We start from the raw sequence: 26,797 nt of genomic DNA, 5'->3' as shown, positions 1-26,797 counted from the left end.
AGTAAAATCTGGCTTCTTAGCTATGTTAAATATCAAGGAGCATATTAAAATTTGATCTTTAACACTTATTCTACCCACAAATGTTTTGACAAGATGGCAGGTAGCTAGAGTCTTGAGGGTCAGAAACCAAGGCAAGATGAACTCTTTTAAGGAATTTCATATATAAATCTTTGTTCCCACTTTAATGCTGGAATGTTAACATCATTCTCTAAATATTTTACTAGATGAACTATGACCCTGATGAAAATTACTATCAACAGTAACTACTAAATATAACTTTTATATTCAATTAGGTTTGTTAGATGCATTTATAGAATATTTTGGTCATAAAATACTTTGAGAATGTGCCTTTCCAATAACTGAAAGTTTAATGAACTAGGAGAACAAGAATAGATGGGTAAGAATAAATTCTTCTGTTCATTAATTTTAACATTTCAATATTTATCACAGCAAAATTGGGAATGTATTTTTGATAGTTTACCATTTAGTTTTGACTGTAAAGCAACCAACTGCCTAGAAACATTCTTGGTTAGTGACAGAAACACTGAGAAATCAACATATTAGAATTCAAGGAACTGATCAAACTATAGATCAATATTAAAGTAAAACTGAGATGTAGTCATGACCAATAAAAATATCAGCAACATCTACCACTAATACCTAATAATGGTGATTTCTAACAGATCAACCTTAATAACTACACCTCCTAGTCACTGGAGAGGGCTTTGCAATGAACATGTCACAGCAAGAGAATCCTGCACGTCACGGTGGTCATTACTCTTTTCTGACCCTCTAGTGTTTCCAGAAACCCCAAACACTAGTCCACAGGTTCAGGCAAACACAAGTCACACTTACCATTTCATGGGGGAGGGAAGGAGCAGAAAACACATGGAGAGATATAAGGTTCCAGCAGAAAAAGACAATTAAAAATGCTCACCCTATTGCCCATGTTTTGCCCTGTGCAGATCTAGGAATATCTGGAGCCAAATCAAATAACCTAAATATTAATGAGGCTCAAAATGCAAGTAAAGGTAAAGTACACTCAAAACAGGATAAAAATAAAACAGAATCAACTGTTGAGGACTGGAGGGCAATTACTTGTAAAAAACATAGGTCCTACAGATCCAAGCTAGATTTGAAAACTGAGTGCGACATCTCCAAACCAAACAAAGACATTCAAAACCAGGCACCTTCACAGTCACCTTAAAGCTGGAGGGAAAAAATGGATATACTTTTATCATCAAAACATAACCAGTAAGATTTTGTGCTGACACCTCACCAACCCATCAGCTCCTCTAAAAAACAGTCTTTAAATATTAATATTTCTGATGGCCAGGTACACATACATGACTGCCTGAGAAATGTCACCAGAGTGAGGGAGAATTTGTAAAATCCCATTCAACAAGTATTAGCAAAGGAAGGTTATGATTCATGGATATGAATGGACTATAATATATAAATGACACATTTCTGATATATTCACAAAATCTTTATAGAAAGTATTAAAACTCAAAAAAAGAAATAAGATAGGAGTCAAATAGATGAAATGTATAAAACAAATGAGCAGGCAAACTAAAAGTTCTTGAAAGTATTTTACTTCAGATTGAAAAATGAACAGCTTCCACACTGTTCACTGCAAGATACACAGTATTCACGAATACAATGCTGGTCATTTGAGGAAATGTATACACACCTCAATTTCTCCTTCATGCTTTTTTCTTTTAGAAAGATACTGTTTACCAAAAAGAAACTTCAGCAGTACAGGAAAAACTATTTTCCCAATAAATTTACGAAAACCTAAGATTCCCAATGGAATCAAGATTATCTTCCCGCTACCACCACCTTAATATAATCACATGCTTATTGGAACACTAATATTCGCACCCTAAGAGTACATTTACTTTCAACAATGAGGGTGATTCTTTAAAAACAAACAAAAAACAACAAAAAAAACTTCAGTGTGGTAAATGTAACATAGATCTCTGCAAGTATTAAGTGTCTGAAATAGGCAGCTAATACTGGATTTAATATTATTTTATAAATAATTGTTCCCTTAGCAGTAAACATAAGTCTACACATTCACAATTGTCCTAGAAAATAAATACTGTGATTATGCACAATGTTATGACAAACTAGTTTCAAAAACAAAAGCTTAACATCTCAATAAAAATTCTGATCAGAATAAAATGTGACTCTAAAATTTAAAACATTGTCAAAATAACATCACATTTGAAATCTTCCACAGTTTACACGAGTACTATGAGTTTCCAGTTTTGGAACACATTTTTCCATTGTGAATTAAAATATGAACATATTGAAAATTGTTAATTTCAGTGATGACATCAGTTTTGGTCTTACTTTAGCATTATTTTCTTTATAAAAAGTTACACTAAGTGTCCATTAATGGTCTGATTGGTCTTCAGTATTTCATAAATGTATATAAAAGAAACTCCTAAAAGCCAATAGTACTTTATATGTATATATATATAAAAGAATCTCGTCTCAGAAATGGCTGCATTTAACAGAGCCATACACACTGATGCTAAACATAAGAGCTTTCACCCTGAAAGAAAGCATTTTCAGAAATGTCACTTACATTCTATTATATTAAATATTCCCAACTGAGTTTCAAACTCAACAGGTAATGATAACAGAATTATACATCTCATTGCACTCAAAGCTGACTACAACCAAAATTTACAGTATGATTGAAACAAGCCAATGTTTAAAAAAGTTTTAATTAACGATAACAATTCCATGAAAGAAGAGGATAAAGAATGGGATGACAAGAAGTATTTGGTCTTAATAAGGCAATACAAAATAGATCCATTATCAAAGACCATTTAATTTGTAAAGATCAACAATACCAAAAGCATAGAGTGGAATATAAGAAAATAGTTTTTTATAAGTATGATTTAATTAAAGCTGTTTACAGTTATTCTCCCACAGTAGTTAAGCATGAATTTTAAAAAGAATAAGAGATGAGAAACAGGCACACGCAGCACACAGGGTTAGAGAAGCCAGCATGCAAAGTCTGTGGAACTCGAAGTTTCACTGCAACAGGAATGAGACCAGACATGGGTGGCCTTTTTTTTTTTTTTTTTTTCCTATTAGGAAGAAATGGGGGGAAAAAAAAAAGACTGCAAAGGAAGCAAACACAAAGTCATGTAATTGCCCATTGCCCAAGACGACAGCACTATAGAAAACACTTGCAAGTTAATTCTCGGAGATGACCAGAGATTTTTCAGTGTTTACACAAAAGTACATAGTACATTTTTTTTTTTTTTTTACAAAATAAAATAAACATCATTTGCCACCATAAACCTTTTCTTTAGAGAGGAAAAATTTTTGCAGCAGGACACAAGGGTTCTTCTATTAAGTCATTTCAATGCTGAGAAAAACAAATTGAGTAATAGAACTAATCACTTCCCTATATATGGATGTTAAGATGACAATTTAGATTATTTTTCAAACTAATCCTGAGAAAAAATCTGTTTACAATTTAAACAGTAATGTTATGTAAAAAGTATTATTAACAAATCCACTATTACAAATATCAATTTCCTATATGGTCTTCTATATATACACACAATAAAATGGTAAATATATGCAAAAATATTTAAAAAAAAAACATGCACAGATCACTTTCCCCTTTGGAATCTGGACTTCCTATCAGATACCTTTGTTTTCCTTCCCCACCTCATCCTCTGATACTGTTTTTTGTTTCTATCACCCTACCAACACTGAATACTATTCCCTATAACTCTGCATAAAGCCAATGAGAAATATATTTATTTTACATTCAAGCTTTAAATCTTAAAATGACCCTGTTGTAGCATATGACTTATCAAATAAGCAGCCTTTTTTTTTCCCTCTTTTTTGCTTGCTTTTTTTTTTGTTTTGTTTTGTTTTTTTTGCAGTTGTCAGTCTTCATGATCCATTCTGTGGCGAGCTGGGAAAAAACGCAGTTGCTAAGTCAACGTCTGAACAGTGTGAGGCTCCTGAATATCTCCCAGGAGTCCCTGCGCAACTGTCCTGAGCATGAGATCATTGCACAGAGAAGACAGTCCACCGCGCAGCGCCGACTATCTACAGAGGTCTGAGAGGGGCGCGTCCCTCTTGTGTTTCCTCTTTTTGCCATGGTAATACTGATTATTGGATTTGCCTTGATGTTGTTTGTTTGTCATCAAGGAACCATGGCTTGTTTGAGTTGTACCTTGGAAGCCTTTGCTGGAAGAACGAAAGAGCCTTGCTGATCCATGCTGCAGAAACAGAAAACGACCACAAAGACATCAGTATTGCAGAAAAGCAGAGTGTTCTCAAACACCTGGATTTGGGGAAGCTTTCAAAACTAGGAATATGCTGGCTAGATTGTTACCTTACTGATCACTGACTTATCTAGTGGGCAGAAAAAGCTGTTACAGGGGTTCTTTTTAGCTCTAAAACCCTTACTTTATTTTAATGGAAATAATGAAAAGCATAGACAACTCGCCTGCCTTCTTAACAGAGTGTGTGGGATGTAAAGGTTTTCTTAAGAAACCTACCAACCCAAACACCACATCATAAGTGACAGAGCGGGAAGAGGCTCTTGGGCATGACAGGCACACTGGTAGGTTGGGGTCAGCACAGGTGGCCACTCCCTTCCTGCTACTCATGGCCTGTGGCTTTCTCGTGACCTCAGTCCCTTCTGTCAACCCTGTCACTTGAACTGGTATTTTGTGATAAGTCTGTGTCTGGCATACATGGCTAAGGCCGCGTAGGTAAAGTGAACTCAGTGAGTCAAATCAGACACAAGGTTACAGCCAAGAGGCCTATTCCCAGGTTCCCAGCTATAGTGAGGAGTGACCCAGTCTCAGGCCAGAGCCCCATATCAATGGCTTCCTCCCCTCACTCTGAGTCATTACTCAGTTAATGACAATTCTAGGCAACAAAAAAACTTAAACTAGAGTATCTCTGTGGCCTTTTAAGTCCAAGCTAATGTTAATCAACTGACCACGCCTGACAGCCAGCTGATCATTTCAACACCAGCAACAAGGTATTGAACATTAAAATATTAGAAAAGGATACATTATTCCCAGATATGCACACTGCCATGAGGCCTCACAAAACCTTCATGCCAGCTTATTTCATGTACAACTGAAACACTTTTTATATGGTAGTTTGGCTGGAACATCTTATAAGGACCAGTCAATAGATTCCTGAAGAGATTTATGTTACAATGGTGTCTCACAAGGATCCTTAGGACATCCTGTTCCTAGAAGCACTGTCATGTGTTGGAACCTCTTAGAATAAAATAAGTTTGTTCTTCAATCTAGCGTTTTCTTCAAACCCATGCTGCATATTATTTACATGTGGGAAATTCTAAATATTTTGTATCAAATACTAACAATTAAAAACCCACGTTCCACACACCTGAGATTTGTTGGTGCTGTTGGATGTGTTAGTGGTTTGGGTGCTTTGCATTTTCCCAACTGCCTGAGAGGACTCCAAGGATACATCTTGCGACCCTACTCGGTTCCCAGTGGACGGACGGCAAAGCAGCTGTTTCGGGGTTTTGCATGGTGTTGCATCGGAATCCTAACACAAGTCACATGAGTTATAATGTGACATATTAGTAATTTAGATACTCAATATTCAGAAAGAAAAACAATTTTGGTTAAAGTACTCTCTGGACTAAATTTAAACATTTGGGAGTTAAAAGAAGCACACAAAAAATTAACTGTTTGTTTAAATTTTCCTCCAAACATTTAAAGTGACTGATTTTATCAGAGAGCTTCTGTTCATTGTTAAATCCACTGCCCACATCTGACCTTGAAGGAGCTCACGGAGGTCTAAGTTTATTTGTTTTTTTATTTATAGAAAATGAAAGAGTATGGTAAAGAGTGAGGAACCTAGGTCCTAGTCCCTGGCTTCAGCCAGACACAAGATGATGGGTTTAAGGGGTTCAATCTCTGAGAGTCTGTGATGACAAATCAGTGATCATTCTAACCAAACATACTGGTGTGGGTGGGTGTGGACTTCCCGCGACAGTGGGCTGAGCTCCACCTATTTCTGGGCTGCATGGGCCATGACAATGCTACGTCTCTCTGCAGGTCTCCACCCTGGCCCTGGCACTCTACCCAGCATGTCAGAGTCACATTCTCTCAGTCCCCAACACTCCATCTCCCTGTGTCTGTGACATCTAGCTTGGCTTCTGTCCTCCAAAGCATACTGCTCTAGGAACCAAAAAAGCACACAGGGAGATTCTGCACAGGAGGATTTATGATTCCATGTTGACACATGGTCATCATCAACAACATACAATATTTAGATTACTTTTCATGTCCTACACTTAATAAAGTTAAACTCAAACAGGTAAGCCTGCTTTAGATCTCAAATCAGTACACTACAAATTCACTTTGATTTTAAAAGGTAACTTACATTATAATTGACACATAAATTCTATCAGGATGGGGGAACAAAAAAAATTCTATCAGGATAGAAAGAGAAAGTAGATTAGAGGTTACCAGAGGTTAAGGGAGGGAAGGAAGAATTAGAAGAAACTACTGCTAAATGCAGGGTTTCTTCTTGGGGTGATGGAAATGTTCTAGAATTACTGGAGATGGCTGCACAACATTGTGAATATGTTCTAAAAACCACTGAATTGTACATTTTTAATGCTGAATTTTATGTTAATTATATCTCAACTAAAAAAAAATTTGGCCAGGCGTGGTGGCTCACACCTGTAATCCCAGCACTTTGGGAGGCCGAGGCAGTCGGATCATGAGGTCAGGAGATCGAGACCACGGTGAAACCCTGGCTCTACTAAAAATACAAAAAATTAGCCGGGTGTGGTGGCGGGCACCTGTAGTCCCAGCTACTTGGGAGGCTGAGGCAGAATGGCGTGAACCCGGGAGGCGGAGCTTGCAGTGAGCCAAGATCGCGCCACTGCACTCCAGCCTGGGCGACAGACCGAGACTCCGTCTCAAAAAACAAAACAAAACAACAACAACAAAAAATTCAACCAGAAAGCTGAAAAAAATTGAGTGAAAGAAGCCTTACACAAGACTATATTCTATGTGGTTCCATTTGTATGAAATTCTGAAACAGGCAAAACTAACTATGGTGTTAAAAAGTCATAACAGCTGGGCTCACGCCTGTAATCCCAGCACTTTGGGAGGCTGAGGCGGGTGGATCTCTTGAGGTCAGGAATTCGAGACCAGCCTGGCCAACATGGTGAAACCCCATCTCTACTAAAAATACAAAAAATTAGCTGGGTGTGGTGGCACATGCCTGTAATCCTAGATACTCAGGAGGCTGAGGCAGGAGAATCGCTTGAACCCAGGAGGCGAAGGTTGAGGTGAGTGAAGATCATGCCATTACATTCCAGCCTGGGTGACAGAGCAAGACTCCGTCTCAAAAAAAAAGAAAAGAAAAGAAAAGAAAAACGTTAAAGGCCAGGTGTGGTGGCTCATGCCTGTAATCCAGCAATTTAGGAGGTTGAGGCGGGTGGATCACAAGATCAGGAGTTCAGGACCAGCCTGACCAACATGGTGAAACCCCGTCTCTACTAAAAATACAAAAAATTAGCTGGGTATGGTGGTACGCACCTGTAATCCCAGCTACTCAGGAGGTTGAGGCAGGAGAATCGTTTGAACATGGGAGGCGGAGGTTGCAGTGAGCTGAGATCATACCACTGCACTCCAGCCTGGGTGACAGAGGGAGATCCCGTCTCAAAAAAAAAAAAAGGAAAAAACAATAAACAAATATTGGAGTCTGGCTACAAGGATGCACAAGCTACAGTACTCTAGGGGAACTGATGTCTGTAATCTACTTTGAAATGGATCAAAGAATAAGATGAATTAATGGATAGAGTGATGGATAGACAGGTATGACATAAGCAAGTAAAAGGTTAATAGCAGAATCTACTGGTGAATACATGAATGCTCACTAAAATTTGTTCACTTTTACTATATGCTTGAAATTTTTCATAACAAAATGTTGAGAAAATGTACAAGCATGAAAGTTATTAAAATATCCCAGTAACATGTAAGCAAGGGAAGTAGCCTTAGCCTTCGAGACAGTGTTAACCCCAGCAAGAGAACGTGCATGCATCTGAGTTCAGAAGAGCCGAGGCTTTCATACTTACTACATCACTAGAGCTGGACTGTGTGGCAGAAGAGGACGACACTGGACCTGATGAAGAGTTTGAAGAGTGTTTACTAAGAGATTCCGAGGTTTTACTTCTACATTTTCCAAGGGCTTCATTTTCTTCAGATAGATTATTATTACATTTATCTAACTGCTGAGTATCTACTATCAAGGTAACACCATTTCCTGAAAGAGTGGCAAAAGATTGGAAAACGTTTCTTCCCATTAAACGCACACAACACAGAAAAGCCTCTAATACTCAGTCAATCGACCAAGGAAAATATCTTACCATTGCATGAAGGCTCAGGTCTATTCTTCAAGCCCCACTGCTTTGATATCCAATCTCTATATGTGGCAACTTCATCTGTTACTCTAATTATTCTACCTAGTATGCTGCATGTGTTTAAAAAGAAAGGGAGAGGGAGGGAATAACATTAATTTGAAGATAAGAAGCCACAACTAATTTTGACACAATGGGCTGGTTATAGATGAACTTTTACCTTTCTGTTTCATTGTTGGGATAGTACTTTGCTATTGGTGATACAGCATGACTCAAAACAACGTAGGCATAATCAAAGGCCTGCTTCACTTGCATGGCCCCATATGAACTCCTTCCAACATCGTTACCTTTAAAAGAAATATACGTAACATAGTAAGCCTGACTGTGCTTAATATGCACTAAATGTTGATGACCCTCTTCCAGGAGAGCAAGGGCCATAGTTATCCCACCAGAGGTGTGCCCGGAAGCTGAGCTGTGAGCTGTCCCCAAAGCTCCCCAGTCTCTGAATATGTGAATCATGCAGTTGGTACTTCATTATGGTGTATCAGTTGCCGGAATGTATTCTGGCCCATCAAGAATTATCCCATTCCATACATAAACAGTTATGCAAACAAAAGAAATAGTGCCCTGTTCACTCCTAAGAGTGAAACCCCAAGTTACATCAGAAATACTTCTATATTTTTTGGGTTTATATTAGCTATATATCCATTTCTCACTCTAAATTATGAGCCCCTAAAAAGCAAGGATCGTCTTGCTGAAAAGTCTTCGTGTCCTTTGGCCCAATACTTTTGAACAGAGCAGGCTCCCAATCAGTGTAATGTTTCCTCAATGAATAAACACATAGAACTATTAATGTTTATAAGGCAGCTCAATAGGCCAGAAAATGGTTCCTAGGCAACTACTGTATCTCTTCACCCCCTTTCCTTACTCATTTTCAAAGTTTACACATTAAAGCAAATGACTAAAAGCACTTCCACTGAAGTCCAATAACGCAGAATCTATTTTACAATTATATCAAGAAAAAATATTGCTCAGAAAAATCAGGACACAAGCAAGCAAACAGAACTTCAAAAAAGCATGGAAGGAATTTACTTTCTGCTTACTTTCAAGCCCACATGAAGCTGGAAAAAGCACAAAGAGACATGCAAAATCAAACAGGAAAGGAGAAATTCAAAAAGAAAATACATTGTCTCCTTGCACCCTTCTGCTCATGAATTCAAAGATATATTACTGTGCTTGCTGCCTCTCAGGACTTCAGAATCATCTCATTAAAGCCTCATTAATTGCTGACAATTGGTTGTAATCAAGGCAATAAGGACCCAAGAAGGAGAAATAGCCACCAAACATGAACCCATCCAAATAAGTGAATGCCTTTTCTACTATGCTTTTAGGGTTAAACAGATTCTACTCCCTACTTATCTGGAAGTCTCCAAGGTGTTTTTCTATTGTCTGTGTCTGTTTATTTTAGTATGTTTGCTCATGAAATATTTCGATGAAAAAAGAATAACAATTAGAAGTTGTTCCTTCATTTTTCATCTAAAGAGAATTTAAAGTATAATAAGGTGACTGACAGTGCCCTCTCTTTGAATGCCCACAAATTTACCTAATTTCAATACCTGGTTGTAAAGGATCTTCGATATAAAGCATTGATGGCCTGTAGCCATCTAGCATATTTTTCTGTACTTCATCTTTGGCCACATATGAACCACCATCCTTTATCCGGATGCCAGTCTTTAAATAATTGAAGTGTCGTCCATATAATTCAAAAAATTCTATTAAGAGAACACCATAGTTTGTATTGGGGATGCAAGCATCTTCCCTGGGATGTAACTAAAAGCAGAAAAGAAGAAATTATATTGGATTTTTGCTAAATTATCAAGGAGAGGGGGAATAAATTATATTCTAACTTCTACAAGCAATATTATTATAATTTTGGTTTAGCATAGCAGTCAGTTGATAATGGGCTAACAGCAGGTTATACTGTTGTTACACACAACACTAAAGTCCCATGGTGCGGGAATGGCGGGAGACTGTTTGTAAGGCTGAATTTTACGGCTGCACCAGGCTGCCAACCAGGGCTGGCTTGGCCCAACACATCAGCAAAGTCGTTCTGACTCACGAATAGACTCAGGCAGTTGGCAACCCTGCGCCACATAAACATACCCACTTACAATACTAAGACTCTAATTCGCTTACCCAAATAGCTGGTCTCAGTTCCAACTAAACTTACAAGATTTAGCTGCTTAGAAGACATTCTTATTGTTGGCATTTATACTATTTATGCTTATGGAAACCAGGCCGTACATTTTGCATGTTAAAATTTGCAGTGAAAAGTCTCAAAAATACTAGAATGTATGGGATTTAAAACCAAAAATATTCTTTCATAGGAATTTAAAAATACATATTTGCTAAATGATAAAATGTACCCAGTTTAAAGGGAAAAGCCGTTAAGTAATCAAGGAAAGCAATGCAATTACAGGTTGATTTCGATTTTTTCCAAAATGTTTCCCAGCTGATTGATCACTTTTGCTTTTAGTGTGCACTAGCATGCTATACCCATATGACTTACCTGAAGGAAACTGACTGCCATTAAAAAGAGACTATAAGAACCAATTCCACCTGTAAATACTTCATTAAGGTCCCTCTGCAATAGGAATTGTTTCAATACTAAAACCAAGTATGGCAATACAGGATATTTCTGAAAAAGAAAATTGTATTTTCAATGAATTCCTGTATCAGCAACAGATCTAAGCATTAAGAGGGGCATAAATTGGTCCTTACATTATAAAATTTGGTAGAGATATACAACATACTTAATTTTCTATTTTAAGAGTAAGCTATTAAAAAAAAGTAAACTATAGGTAATGAATGGTTCTCCCCTTATACCTAAATTGTAAGACATGTACAAATGAATAATAGTATCTAAGTACTTGCTACAGGGCTGGGCATGGTGGCTCATGCCTGTAATCCTAGCACTTTGGGAGACCAAGGCGGGCAGATCACCTGAGGTCAGGAGTTCGAGACCAGCCTGGCCAACATGGTGAAACGCCCATCTCTACTAAAAATACAAAAAATAGCCAGGAGTGGTGGTGGGAGCCTGTAATCCCAGCTACTTGGGAGGCTGAGGCAGGAGAATCACTTGAACCCGGGAGGCAGAGGATGTAGTGAGGCGAGATCGTGCCATTGCACCCCAGCCTGGGTGACAGAGCAAGACTCCATCTCAAAAAAAAAAAAAAAAGTACTTGCTATAGGACAGAAACACTAACAGCATGTAACTGATGATGCTCATTTGTGACCATGACCCTCTAATATTCATTTGTAAACAGAGAATAGAAAGAGTACAAGGACAAAGTAACCAACATCTTAAAGCACTAAATCAGTGAGATTTTTAAGAATCACTTTTCTTGGTGATGTACCACTGTAGACTAGCGACCTTTAGATTATTCTGCCACAGCCCTGGGGCAAACAAGAGTCCTGCCTGCTGACTTGCACATGGGCTGATGACTACACACAGACCACCCCTCCCTTCCACGCTTCACAGGGAATGAGGCAGGGCTACCCGAGAGAACACCTGAGTGGGCAGGTATGTACAGAATGAGTCCACCTTTTGCTGTGCACATATTCATTCACTCCTCTGTAAACCATGCCATAGGCTGGGGCCACGGAGGGAAACAAAGCAGGCACAACATCTTCAAAGAAGTCTTAACAGCTATTATTACTTAGGGTGGTAAAATTACTAGTGATTTCCATTTTTTTCCCCCTCACTCTGTCACCCAGGCTGGAGTACAGTAGCACAATCTTGGCTCATTGCAATCTCCAGCTCCTGGGCTCAAGTGATCCTCCCACCTCAGCCCACCACGCCCAGCTAATTTTTGTATTTTTGTAGAGACAGGGTTTCACCACATTGCCCGGGCTGGTCTTGAACTCCTAAGCTCAAATGATCTGCCTGTCTGGGCCTCCCAAAGTGTTGGGATTACAGGTGTGAAACATAGCACCTGGCCGGTGATTTCCATTTTTTTTTTCTTTACTCTTATCTCTGTTTTCTAGATGTCCTACAATGAACACGCATGGCTTCTATAAAAAAGAAAAAAAAGCTTATACTTTTGCAAATTGTATCAAACTAAGCAAGCATAGGAAAGAACAAAAATATGGAGAAATAAGTATTTTTAAACATTGTGGGCTGGGCACGGTGGCTCACATCTGTAATCCCAGCACTCTGGGAGGCTGAGGCGGGTGGATCTCTTGAGGTCAGGAGTTCAAGACCAGCCTGGCCAACATGGAGAAACCCCATCTCTACTAAAAATACAAAAATTAGCCCGGCGTGGTGGCACACGTATGTAGTCCCAGCTATTCTGGAGGCTGAGGCACAAGAATCGTTTGAACTCGGGAGGCGGAGGGTACAATGAGCCATGATCACACCATTGCACTCCAGCCTGAGTGACAGAGCAAGACTCTGTCTCAAAAAACAAAACAAAACATGGTGGTTAAGTCAGTCTAGATACAGTTCCCTTTCAAAGAACAATTAGGGGTCAGGTGTGGTGGTTCATGCCTGTAATCCCAACACTTTGGGAGGTCAAGGAAGGAGGACTGCTTGAGCCCAGGAGTTTAAGAACAGCTTGGGCAACATAGCAAGACCTTATCTCTACTTAAAAAAAAAGAAAAAAAAAGTGGCCACATAGCAAGACCTCATCTCTACTTAAAAAATAAAATAAAAAAGTGGCCGGGCTCGGTGGCTCACGCCTGTAATCTCAGCACTGCGGGAGGCTGAGGAGGGCGGATCACCTGAGGTCAGGGTTTGAGACCACCCTGGCCAACATGGTGCAACCACATCTCTACTACAAATACAAAAATTAGCTGAGCGTGGTGGTGTGCGCCTCTAATCCCAGCTACTCAGGAGGCTAAGGCAGGAGAATCACTTGAACCTGGGAGACGGAGGTTGCAGTGAGCCAAGATCGCGCCACTGCACTCCAGCCTGGGCAACAGAGTGAGACTCCATCTCAAAAAATAAAAATAAAAAAAAAAGTTAGCCAGGTGTGGTGGGCAAGCCTGTGATCCCAGATACTCAGGCCAAGGTGGGAGGATCACTTGAGCCCAAGAGGCCGAGGCTGCAGTGAGCCATGATCACTGCGCTCTAGCCTGGGTAACAGAGTGAGACTCGGTGTCAAAAAATGAAAGAAAGGAAAAAAAGGAAGAAGAAGGAAGGAAAAGGGAAAGGGGAAGGAAGAAAAAGGAAGAAGAGAAAAGAGAAAAGAAAAGGGAGGGAAAGAAAAAGAGAGAAAAGGGAAAGGAAGGGATAGAGGAAGAGGGGGAGGGAGAAGAAAAGGGGGAGGGAGAGAGAGAAAATGAGAATATGAAAGAATAAATAATTAGGGAAATATCCAACAGAATTTTATCTGGATATACCCTTCGACCTCAAAATTTTGCTTCTGGGAATCTTTCTACAAACATTTTGCATGTGTAAAGCAAGATGCATGTATGGAAGTATATTCGTCAATCCCTTTTTCTAATAGCAAAAGAAAACTGGAAGAATACTGAAGAACTGCTAAATCAAGCAGTCACAGCCTTATAAAAGACTACTGCCTGTGTAACCAACAAAAAGAATAAAGCAAGCCTGTATGTGCTAATATGGAAGAAACCTCCAAAACATTAAGTTTTTATGAAGGTATAATGCAATGTGTGTATAATGTGCTACTCCTTTTGCTTATAATTTTAAAGAACATAAAAAAGCAATGCAAAAAACAATAATTGGCAATGAGAAATTCTGTAAAAATGATCTAAGTATCTATGGTGTAAGGGTGACTCACTTTACACTGTCTCTTTATACTGATGAATGTTATCATGCATATGAATTTCAATTTTTAAAAGTTTTTTCCAGAAAAAGAAAATATTAGACAGACAGACAGACACACACACACCCAATATAGTGGGATTATGGATAATATTTCTTTTATTTTTCTGCTTTTCTGTCTTCCATACATTTATGCAAGATGATAATGCTTGTAACATCAAGTAGTTAACATTTTTTTCTTAAAAAACAAAAAAGAAGAAATAGAAACTTTAGAGCTGCTAGAGAAAAAAAAAATTGTGAATATTCTAACAGAAGCCAAAGGAGTTAATGGCTTAGGTTAGAGGTGAGAAAGCTGACAACTACCTAAGTATGTAAAATGTTCCACAGATGATGGTGACAAATTCTTCTCTATCTTGGAAGAAAACAGAATAGAAATAAACTTAAATAATTTCAAAACAGAAGTAAGGAAGCCTGTAGGAAACACCTTAAAGGTAATTTAGGGATTGAAATCTAGAAAAGGCTCTTAAAACTCTTAACCTATTTCCTGTTTAGAAAAAAAAAAAAAAGTACAGCCGGGCACGGTGGCTCACGCCTGTAATCCAGGCACTTTGGGAGGCCGAGGTAGGCGGATCACAAGGTCAGGAGTTCGAGACCAGCCTGGCCAATATGGTGAAACCCCATCTCTAATAAAAATACAAAAATTAGCCAGGCATGGTGGCAGGTGCCTGGTACTCGTCCCAGGCACAAGTCCCAGGTACTCATGAGACTGAGGCAGAAGAATTGCTTGAACCCGGGAGGCGGAGGTGGCAGTGAACCAAGATCGTGCCACTGCACTCCAGCCTGGGTGACAGAGAGAGACTCTGCCTCGAAAAAAGAAAAAAAAAAAGTGCAGCTCACTGCCCGCACAGTATTCTTGGGGCATATGGGAAATGGGTTAAAGGAAAGGTTCTTAATCTGAACTCCTGAAGGTTAAAAACAGATGGAATCAACTGTGTAGTAGAATTCCATCTCTTCTGTCTCTACAAGGAAGGATCTAGAGCAGACAATTTCTTCAAAAGCTTTCTCAACTTTTAATTCTTACTTGAGGTCACATTATAAGTTAATCACTGATCATTACAAGCAGATTCAAAGAAAGCAAAACCATTGCATACAAAAGTAAGGTGCAGGCTGAGCATGGTGGCTCATGCCTGTAATCCCAGTGCTTTGGGAGGCTAAGGCCAGGAGTTAGAGACCAGCCTGGCCAACACAGCGAGACCCCAACACTAAAAAGAAAAAAAAATACAAAAAATAGCTAGGTGTAGTGGCTCACGTCTGTAGTCCCAGCTACTTGGGAGGCTGAGGTGAGATGACCACTTGAACCCAGGAGTTTGAGGCTGCAGCGGGCCATGATCCAGCCACTGCACTCCAGCCTAGGTGACAGAGTGAGACCCTAGCTCTATTTAAAAGAGAGAGAGAGAGAGAGACAGCAACATGCATATAAAAATATTAGAACACCACCACAACAGAATCTTAAAATTACGTTTCTAATAGTTTTGTTGTATAAACGCTAAATTCTCTGACCTTGGTAAAATCTTTGATGAGGTCAGCTGCTCTCACGCCATTCTGTACATTAAAGCTGATATCAACTTTCACTTCAGTAAAAGAATCTGTTAATTTAATAATAGGTACCTATAAAGAGAAGAAAGGTAAAATGTAAATGCTTTAACCAGATTAAATGATAAAATCAGGGGATGGAAGCCTACTAGACATGAGGTCTCCATCATCTCATGAGAGCATAAGAACACTGAGTATTCTAAATATGGCACACCCCAGTAAACCTGGTCTGCTACAAATACTATATGCTGCATATTTAGCACTGGGTCCCATACAGTATATTACAGTATAATTTCTATCAACCGAGAATTTTGTTTGGTGTCCAATTTTTTATTATTTATTTTTATTGTTTATATTTAAGGTGTACATGTTTTGATATACTTATCTTGATATACACAGTGAAGTGATTACTACAGTTCAGTAAATTAATATGCCCATCATCTCATTTATTAGTTGACATATAGTTATAATGATAATTTTAAAATGAACAAAAACCTTCCTCAATAATTTGGAGAACACTTTCTGAGTATAAGATGAAGAACTATGAATGCCAGGTATTAAATGTTTTGTATCATCAAACTGTTTCTAATAAGAAAATTGCTGGATTCTTAAGGTGTACACTACAACCCACTTGCATTACTGGTCAGTTTTGCAAATAGCCCAAAAAACAACCTGACAAGATAAAATATAAAAATTATTCTAACAAACTGACAGGATTATTTACATGAGCTATCAGCAGTTCTTTTAAAAAAATGGTCTAACTTGGGCAATACAGGGAGACCCTATCTCTACAAAAAAAATTTTTTTTAAATAAGCAGGGCGTGGTAGGGTGCGCCTTAGTCCCAGATACACATAAGGCTGAGGTGGGAGGATCACTTGAGTCCAGGAGTTAGAGACCAGCCTGGGCAACATAGTGAGACTGTATCTCTCTAAAAAAAATGAATAAAACAAACAAAAATCTCTACAGTGAGTACTGTGTATAATAAAATTGCATATTTTGCTGCTGTGAAAAGAAATGCAGGCCAGGTGCAGTGGCTCACGCCTGTAATCCCAGCATTTTGGGAGGCAGAGGTGGGTGGATCACTTGAGCCCAGGAGTTGGAGATCAGTCTGGGTAACACGGTGAAACCCCATCTCTACAAAAAATACAAAAAAATTAGCCAGGCATGGCAGGTTGTGTTTGTAGTACAGCTCCCCAAGAGGCTGAGGTAGAAGGATCACTTGAGCTGAGGAGGCACAGGTTGTAGCGAGCCGAGATTGTATGGTCACACTCCAGTGTGGACAACCAGAAAACGTTTTATGTGCAAGCACGGTGACATTAACAAAATGAAAGAATCACTCACTTGCAATGCAACTGTGCTCACCAAACTTTAATTTTAACTCAAGTTTCATAGGTAAATAACTAAGGATTTTAATACGAAATGCTGCAGAACTTACAGTTGCTTTGTCTAAAACTTTCACCGAATCCTCATCTGCGACTTTGTGTTTCCGAAGAGCTTCTTCCAGAGTCCAGAGGGGTAGGTTCTCCCACTTCCCAAACACCACTAGGTCGATGTCACTGAACACAGAATACATATACAAGAGGGTCGGAAGAAGTTGGAAACTTGTTTTAACTGACACTCATGCTTATAGACTTCATTAGTACAATTAAAACCTATTTCCCACCCTGGCCAACGAAGACTAAATGTGTTGGTGATAATGGTTTTGTGGAGAAGGGAAATAGTAGTTGTTGATTTTAACAAACTCCTCCTCCCAGTCATTTCACAGAATTCAGGCCTCAGGAAATAGGGTGATTTTGAAAGAAGTAAAACCTCAAAGAAAAAAAAACAAAAAGCACTTCACGTATTTTCTTTAATAAACGCTTGTGGTACTAGACGTAATGATTTTCCTATCTGGATGAGATTAATTGCGACTCAGAAATATTATGAAGTGCTTTAAGCTGGATGCAGAACAGGTATCCAGCATGCTACCATTTGTGTTAATATACACACATGTCCTTTTATATGCACAGATATCTCTGAAAGGATATGTGAGAAACTGGTAAAAGCGGCTGTTCCAAGGAGAACCAGGGGGCAGAGGTGGGACTGAGACTTTTCCCTGTATTGATTTTTGTGCCTTTTCCAAATGTGAACTATGTGAATGTACTACCTATTCATAAAATTTAATTAAATTTTTTAAGAAAGAGTGATTTTTCATGTTTTACTGATGCTGACAACCTAAATAAGAAATATTAACTCGAAGTTGAGTATTTTATGACTTTTGCAGGCCAAGGGCATCTATGAGAAGAACGGAAATTGCCAGGGTCCATCCACTTCAGCACACTTTATTAAGTTGGGGTAAAGTATACCAAATCAAGCTCAAATGGAAAAACATGATGCTGACTTTATTCTGGAGAGATTAAAATTTACGGTAATAATAATAATAACCATGATGGAATGTTCAAACAATTTCAATTCTTAGAGAGCAAGTATTCACCCTTTGGAGAAACATTATCATTTCCCAAAAGAGAGCCTCCAAGGCTGTGCGTCACAAGAGGTCTCATTTGAGAAGACTGAAACTGAACAACAGTCCTGAAAGGCCAAGATCTTTCTCAGAGAAGAGATCTGTACCCTGAATTTCTGGATCAGGATGCTGGAGCCATAACTAGTAGAATGAGTTCTTAATTTGAAAGCGAGAGTGAGTGTAAGAGTGAGTGAGCAAGACAGCGGGAACTCACATTCAAGAGGATATATAATCAGACATTTTATCATGATACTACATTAACATCTGTGTCAGTGGGTTAAGTTATGGGACTGAGCAATACTCTGCCAGGCAGTCAATTTCTAAAATTAGTAACTAATTGACTCCATTGCAACATGATCCCTTTTCCATCTCTCTGTACCATCTATGTCTTGGTAAGATGATGTGAAGTGATATTCTACTTCAAGGTAAATCAAATTAAATGCTGGTAAATCCTTTATTTATTTACTTACTTATTTTTTGAGACAGAGTCTTGCTCTGTCGCCCAGGCTGGAGTGCAGTGGCGCGATCTCGGCTCACTGCAACCTTCACCTCCCGGGTTCAAGCAATTCTCCTGCCTCAGCCTCCTGAGTAGCTGGGATTACAGGTGCGCACCGCTACGCCTGGCTAATTCTTGTATTTCTAGTAGAGATGGGGTTTTACCATGTTGGCCAGGCTGGTCTTGAACTCCTGACCTCAAATGATCCGCCCTCCTTGACCTCCCAAAGTGCTAGGATTACAGGCATGAGCCACCATGCCCAGCCCCATTTTGTTTTATAAATTTGTTTTGTTTCTACTCCTTACAAATTTGACAGCCAAAATGAATACACTCTAAGAAAAGTCCTTTGAAAGATTCATGAGTGTACTAACCTAGTAGGTAAATAAAGTCCAGTTTTAAAACTTCCAAATATCTGGACCTGAAACAGAAAAAGAAGTTGTTATTATATTGAGTTATCAGAAGTTGTTATTATATTGAGTCACCAAGATATGGAGAAATGTCAGTTTTTGCTACCCTCTACTGGTACTTTTTGGTATGACAAGAGCATTTTTTTCTAACCCCAAGCTTCATGAAGCGGGGATTCTGTTTCACAAGCAGACATTCTGAATATAATTTAAACTTATCTGGTTCAATATGAAACACATAGACCAAAATACAGTTGTCCCTTGGTATCGGCAGGAGATTGGTTCCAGTCCCACCATGCCAAAATCTGAAGATGCTCGAGTCCCTGCTATAAAATGGTAGAGTATTTGCATATAACCTATGCTAGTCCTCCCATGTACTTTACATCATCTTTAGATTACTTATAATACCTATAATACCAAGTAAGATGTAAATGCTATCTAAATAGTTGTTATACTGTATTTTTAAAATAATTTGTATTGTTTTTATTGGTACATTGTTATTTTTATAGTTTTTTCTGAATATTTTCAATCCACTGTTGGTTTAATATGGAGGTGTGGTACCTGTGGATACAGAAAGCCAACCACAGGAAACTTTCAGAAGCAGTTCAGATCACTAATGTTCCCTCATTATCCAGAGACACAATCACAAATCCTTCATTTTTGTTCTCTAAGCAGGAGTCTTCGAATAGATTACTAAATTGGGATCAGACTACTTTAACTGTAGGGCAAGTGAGGGCCTTTAGGTCAATTCCACAAAGAACATCAGGTAACATCATGCTGTGGCATAAAACTGGGATGCATTCCATCTCAACCCATGGAGAACGGTGGAACTCAGGCAGAAATATGTATGCAGGTAATTGTAATAAAAAAAGGATAGGCCGGGCACAGTGGCTCACGCCTGTAATCCCAGCACTTTGGGAGGCCAAGGCAGGTGGGTCACCTGAGGTCAGGAGTTCAAGACCAGCCTGGCCAACATGATGAAATCCCATCTCTACTAAAATTACAAAAATCAGCCAGGTGTGGTGACGGGCGCCTGAATCCCAGCTACTTGGGAGGCTGAGATAGGAAAATTTCTTGAACCTGGGAGGCAGAGGCTGCAGTGAGCTGAGATCATGTCACTGCACTCCAGCCTGGGCGACAGAGCGAGACTCCATCTCGGGGGAAAAAAATGATAAACAGTGAAACCAGTTCAACCTCTGAGGCGAGATGGACCTGGGAACCTAGCCACAAGCTCATGTTCCTCATCTGTAGGTAGACAGATGATGGCTGCCTGGCTGGCTGGAGAGAAAGAGAGAGAGATAGATAATCAACCTCCACCTAAGAAAGATAAGGGTTAAGTTAGATCACGGCTTCTCAACATTGGCATTTGGGGGTGGATAATTCTTTGTTGTAAGGGCCTATACTGTTCATCATAGAATGGCTGATGGCATCCATGGCCTCTACCCACTAGGTACTAGCAGTGCGTACCCAGTCAGGACAATCAAAAATGTCTCGGACATTGCCAAATGCCCCCTGGAGAACAAAATAACCACTAGCTGAGAACCACTGATTTGGATCACATAGGAGAAAGAATGCGATGTATGGTCATTGCTCATAAAACATTAGTACCCTTGCCTTTTCCCTTTACCTACAGTGTCATATACATACTGTCATATACTTGCAAGTTTTACATACAATGAAACTTCTTTGTTTTGCCAATTGGAAAAAAACCTTCCCTAGCTTCCCACCACCACCCAGGACAGTGCCTGAAGAAAAGCTACAAACACAAAGTAATGGATTTTATTAGTATTATTTTGCGTACTTCTTTGCATACACAAAATTGTAGAACAGGCCCTCAAAGTGCCCTAAAAAGTGACGTATTAACTTAGTACCAGTAACAGGCCAAGTGTGGTGGCTCACACCTGTAATCCTAGCACTTTGGGAGGCCAAGGCGGGCACATTGCTTGAACCCAGGAGTTCAAGACCAACCTGGGCAACATAGTGAGACTCAGTCTCTACAAAAAAATACAAAAATTAGCTAAGTGTGGTGGCGTGCACCTGCAGTCCCAGCTACTCGGGATGCTGAGGTGGATCACCTGAGCCCAGGAAATCGAGGCTGCAGTAAGTCGTGATCGCACTATTGCACTCCAGCCTCAGCAACAGAGTGAGACCTCATCTCAAAAACAAAAAACAAAAGACTTGGTACCAGTAACAAAAACGACAAATAAGCCAAGAAGAAATCCTGAGTAATCATTTTGTTCACTGACTGGGAGCTGTCTAAAAGGCAATTAGCTGGTCTGAGAGAGATGAAAAATGGCAATTTCAGGAAAGAAATAAGAAAAGACTTATGCGTGCATTAGCCAAAGGAAATGAACTTCAAGTGACAAAAGTTCTTACTTGACATTTTCATTCAGCTGTAAACAATTATATAATGTTTACCCTGGCAGGCTGGAACTAAGTAGTAATGAGATTTTGATATATCATATCCAATAACAGACCACTACAACAATGAGGTTTGATTTGTCTTTCTTCTCCTTACACTAGTAATTTCTAAGGATAGCTTGCCTTTAGTAGTTGCTATTAGCACTACAAAAAAAAAAAAGTTGTTAGTCATCCAATCCAATGAAAATAGTTAGGAAGCCTCAATTCTAAAGACTGCAGAAAATTGTTTGCCTTTAAAATTTAATTAGACCACAACTCTACAGAGCACTTCTACTTGCATGTGAGGACTAGCATGAGATACCAGCAGATAGGCTTCTAGCCCGTGGACAAGGACTGTCCGAAGCATAGGCTACCCAGGAAGGGACTCACGTCAGCGCTGGGCCAGAGCTCCTTAATTACACTCTCGATCCTGTTCACCACCTCCATCCGCATCTTCTCCTCTTCAGGTCTTGGAGACATGTATTCATAAAAATCACTGATTTCTTCATGCAGACTGAAGAAAAAAACAGAAAAGTTAATATGAACAGGGCCAATCTAATGAGAAATCACTATCTTAAATAATCTTATCTAATTAAGTCTTATAATTCAGCTGATGACTACCTTAATTTTAATGTTATAACTCAAGATAAGCTAAAAGGGGAATGTACAGAATTTAATCAAAAAACCCAAAATAATTAAATAATGAGAAATTTCCTGTGCAAAACACTTGCTGGGGTGCTGGTGATTTAAATAAAATAAAATAAGCATACGGGCTGGCCTCTGCCTTTCCACTTCTGATCTAATAGACACAAGATACTGAACCCAGGTGACACAGGCAAGTTTCCTGGCAGTAGGGACTGACCCTCTTATCTCTTGGGGATCCATTCCTCACAGTAGCAAACAGTACATCTTTCATAATGTTTGCTCAGTGAATTAAGTGTCAAATGAACAAATCAGGCAGTGAACAACAGCAAAGTCTTGAAAAGAATGGCTGGCAAAGGCTCCATGAAGGAGCTGAAGACTTCCAGAGCCTGCGAGGTACAGGGCAATCAGCCAGCTACAAGGGCTGTGGCAGGCAGAGTGGGAGAAGCATCTGTAGAGGAAAGCAGGCCCCAGCAGAGGGCAGGCTCTGAATGACTGGCTAAGAGGTTCAAGCTTTCCCCCTGTGGCAACAGATAGCTATTTAAATGTTTCTGAGAGGGACCAAAAGAGACTGACTTCAAAAATGCAGCATTTTAAGAAGATTAAACTGGCAACTATGGAAACAATGGACCAGCAAAGAGACTAGACTGGATGCAGGGAAAAGTCATGAATCACTGAGCTGCAAAAGGATTGGATGAAGGCCTAGAGGATGGTGGAAGGAAAGGAATGGGCTCCAGAAACAAAACACACACACATACCCACACCCTGTGGATAGGCGCAGCGCCTGACTATCATGGTGGTGGGGGGCTAAGGATGCCTTCAAGGGCTGAAGCCTGAGGGACTGGGGGAAAACTACTGGTCTGGAAGAAAGGACAAACTCACTGGGCTGAGCAATGACTTGAACATAGTCAGGACGGGGGACAGAGAGAAAAGCAGCATTCCTTTCTAAGTTGGTGAGGCTGTGAAGAGCTATGGCTGGGAAGGGAAAGTGAAGTGGTCAGCTCGCCTTCCCCAGAGCACTGACCACCCACGAGGACTGAGCCACAGAGGTAAGCACAGGGACTCTACCAACTGGGATAGACCAGAAGGCTCGGAGCAACAGGTGCAAAGTGCCTTAGGGGAAGGAGGGGCAGGGGGTTTGGCCTGGGGCACAGCAGTGGTAAGGAAGGGCAGCCACAGCTTAACAGAGCCTTGAAGGAGGAGCATGTCTGCAACTGCGTGGCAACTTCAGGGTCCAGAGCAGGAAGCTGGAAAAACTGGCAGGCCAAAATTTGTTTTAGGGAAGGAAAAAAAAGTGTCTACATCCCAATCCCCAAAGACTATAACTTTTGCTACAAGAAACCTTAGAAAGTGAAAATGTGACTGATTAAGCAATCCATAGTTCCTCCTTCTGATTTTTTATTTTTAGCCTAAGAGTCAAAAACCTTGAGTTCTAGACTCAGGTTCTGCCTGAGGGCAGCTGTGTTCCCTCTGACAGGTGACTGGCACTCTCAGGCTTCAGTGTGTCAGGTACAGCACACAGCTGGTAAGCAGGAGCCTTTTCAGGCCTTCAGTTTCAAAACCTGGGCCTTTCGTAGAGGATGATTTACAACAGCGTTCGGCCTGTTTGCTATGCAATATGTCATAAAAAGTGGATCTTAAAACTCCAGAGAGGTCTGTAGGTGAATCCAGAAGATATCCCAGTGGGGACGTTTTCCTTGCTATGCCTCTGGGTACCTCAGGACCTTCAACTTCCGTTTCGAAGTTTTGTTTTGATTTGAGTTTCCCAGGTTTGATTATGTTCTCTAAGGTTATCTAAACCCTTCTGCTTCTTGAAGACAGCAGCTGAATGGGAATAGCTGTTAGGAAGCTTATGCTTTGCTGTGCTCTTCTGCACAGGTTGGCTGGCAAAGATGAGGGCCATGAATAAACGACAGAACAAATGGACTGCTTCTTATCTCATTGCGTAGTCTGCTGTGAGTGATGAGAGTTTATCTGTAGTTCTAAAACAGATCCATAGAAAAACTGCATTTTAACCAATGGGGGGGAAAAATCTCCTAAATGTGACTGCATCTACTCTCAAGGCCCCCTTACGAATTTTCTAATTCAAATAAAGGCAAAAAATATTTAGCACAACTGCCAGTCAATCTGAAGTCATAAGAAACTTATTAAGAATTCATTCTCTGGCCAGGCGCAGTGGCTCACGCCTGTAATCTCAGCACTTTGGGAGGCTGAGGCAGGCAGATCGCCTGAGGCCAGGAGTTGGAGACCATCTGGCCAACACGCAAAACCCCATCTCTACTAAAAATATAAAAATTAGCTGGGTGTGGTGGCGCATGCCTGTAATTCCAGCTCCTCGGGAGGATGAGGCACAAAAATCACTTCAACTTGGGAGGTAGAGGCTGCAGTGAGCTGACACCGTGCCACTGCAATCCAGCCTGGGCAATGGAGTGAGACTTTGTCTCAAAAAAAAAAAAAAAAAAAAAAAAGAAGAATTCATTCTCTAAACACTACCAAGTGCCTATGTTCAAGGCACTAGGAGAAAACTGGCTCATAAAACATGATCCTTGCCCTGGGTCACTTCCATCTAACAATGAAAAGGAACACTTATTTAAAGCAGTTTTGTAGTGTGTGCAATGCATATGTTCTGTACTATTCTGCCACAGGCAGCTTCCAGATGAATGATTCAGAGCTTTCCAATGATCACAGCTGCCCAGGATGGACTGGGTCACCTTGTAGGTTAGTAAGGTTCCTGTTACTACCAGCATAAAGAAACCAGATGACCATGAGGCAAACAAAGGTCCAATAAAAGGGCTTTCTGAACTTGGTAAAAAGTTGGAAAAGATTCTAAAATTCACTTTCAGTGCTGCAATTCTAGGGTTCTAACTAGCACATTAATTTGGGGGGAATTATTATAGATTTATAAGACAGGCTCTGAAGACTACCCTCAACAATCAATAGCCCATGGCACCACCTTCCTATTTTAGAAAAAATGGTTCCACAGGTTATTGTATTTTGATTGATGCATATTTGCCACACTGGAAGGGGAAAAGAGGAATACAGAAAAAGAGGAGGGCTATTATTAAAGCAAAGCCACACTTGCAAAGTCAGAAGAGGAAATCCAATCTCGGGTCTGCCAGGCTCAGTTTCTCATCCACACCAGGCACAAGCATCACCATCTCACCTATATGTAACTAGCTACGTGTGAAATACTCAGAGAACAACCAGATAAAATATCTTGGAATACTGAGGAAATAAACTTCAAGTACAGATTTTAAAATAATTCTAACAGGCTCTATCCTCAGGACTGAGTAATTTTACTGGCACAGTGCCTTGCATATTCAGGCACTTAAAATACCCTGACGAGCTGGAAGTCCGTTTGTAGAGTGTGCACTGTAAGTCTGGCTCTCATTTGAGTGGCAGAGTGGACCACCTGAGGAATTTTGTAGGCTTGCTTTCACATGGTAATATAATTTTATGTCTCTGAAAGCATCCAAGTACACAGAGAAAACTTCAGTTTCTCCCATGTTTGGATCAAAATTTAATATGATTTATGAGTAGGTATTGCTGGATGACACATGCCCATTGTTACAGTTTCTCATATGAAATTATAAAATACATCATACTGAACTAAGAATGATGAAAAAAAAGTATAGAATACAACTCTTCCGTGATCTGAACCTGTATGTACCCAAAATACAGTGCCCTCTCTAGGATATCAATGTTTTTATGTTAAAAGGAAAAGTGGCTCGGGCACAGTGGCTCACGCCTGTAACCCTAGCATTTTGTGAGGCTGAGGCGGGTGGATCGCTTGAGTCCAGGAGTTCGAGACCAGCCTGGATGACATAGTGAAACCCCATCTCTACAAAAATACAAAAAAATTAGCCAGGCGTGATGGTGCACGCCTGTAATCCCAGCTACTCAAGAGGCTAAGGTGGGAGAATCGCTTGAGCCCGGAAGACAAAACTTGCAGTGGGCTGAGATTGTGCCTCTGTTCTCCAGCCTGGGCAACAGAGCAAGACTCCGTCTCAAAAAAATAAAAAAATTTTTAAAAAAGGAAAAGTGAACAAGATCCCTGTTCACAAAGGAAAAGTCATATAAAAGCAATATGATAAAATGAGCACCACTATACAATGGGAAAGGATGCCAAAAAAAAAAAAGAGAGAGAGAGAGAGCAAGAGAAACAAAATTAATTTGCTGGGGTAAAATTTACATTAAAATCTCAAAATTAATAACAGAACATTTAATATGACAAGGAGGTGTCCAAAAAACAGATTCCATATTTAAAAAATAAAACTCACAGGTAATTTAGGTTAAAAAAAAAAAACAAACTTCTGTTCTGAGGAAAGATCTGCTACAGAAAAGGAATCCAGCCTATCAAAATTATGTGAATTTTATAATGCTTGTCATGGGGTGGGAGGTTCAAGATCTTTGGCTGGAAAAGGAAGAACCATTTCTCATCCTTCAGCTGGACCACCCTGGGCACACTGTGAGTTGCTTAGTAGCTTCTGCATTCTCAAAACCAAAGGCAAGGTGGAAAGCTCCCTTGTGCCTTCTAGGCCAAGGGAGGCAGATGACCCACGG

General features: G+C 39.9%; 1 protein-coding gene across 5 annotated transcripts in view; it reads right to left on the bottom strand.

Moving 5' to 3' along the window:
- Positions 1-1,573: 1,573 nt before the first annotated feature.
- TENT4B (terminal nucleotidyltransferase 4B) overlaps positions 1,574-26,797 on the bottom strand; it is an 83,226-nt gene continuing 58,002 nt past the window's right edge. For 3 of the 5 annotated variants that reach the window (XM_034940125.3, XM_055099536.3, XM_003819831.7), the window contains 11 exons: positions 21,983-22,106; positions 19,160-19,206; positions 17,228-17,348; positions 15,759-15,866; positions 10,980-11,108; positions 10,027-10,240; positions 8,631-8,757; positions 8,420-8,523; positions 8,129-8,316; positions 5,413-5,577; positions 1,574-4,262 (listed from right to left, as the gene is read on the bottom strand). In XM_034940125.3, coding sequence (XP_034796016.3) covers positions 4,086-4,262; positions 5,413-5,577; positions 8,129-8,316; positions 8,420-8,523; positions 8,631-8,757; positions 10,027-10,240; positions 10,980-11,108; positions 15,759-15,866; positions 17,228-17,348; positions 19,160-19,206; positions 21,983-22,106 — 1,504 coding nt within the window. In that variant the 3' untranslated portion in view covers positions 1,574-4,085. The remainder of the gene's footprint in view (positions 4,263-5,412; positions 5,578-8,128; positions 8,317-8,419; positions 8,524-8,630; positions 8,758-10,026; positions 10,241-10,979; positions 11,109-15,758; positions 15,867-17,227; positions 17,349-19,159; positions 19,207-21,982; positions 22,107-26,797) is intronic. The other 2 variants (XM_034940126.3, XM_008973213.5) reach the window with 1 other exon arrangement.

Source organism: Pan paniscus, chromosome 18 (assembly GCF_029289425.2).
Source record: "Pan paniscus chromosome 18, NHGRI_mPanPan1-v2.0_pri, whole genome shotgun sequence".
Classification (NCBI taxonomy): Eukaryota; Metazoa; Chordata; class Mammalia; order Primates; family Hominidae; genus Pan; species Pan paniscus.
The sequence above is the reverse complement of the archived record's forward strand: the minus strand, read 5'-3'. Positions and strand labels throughout refer to the sequence as shown.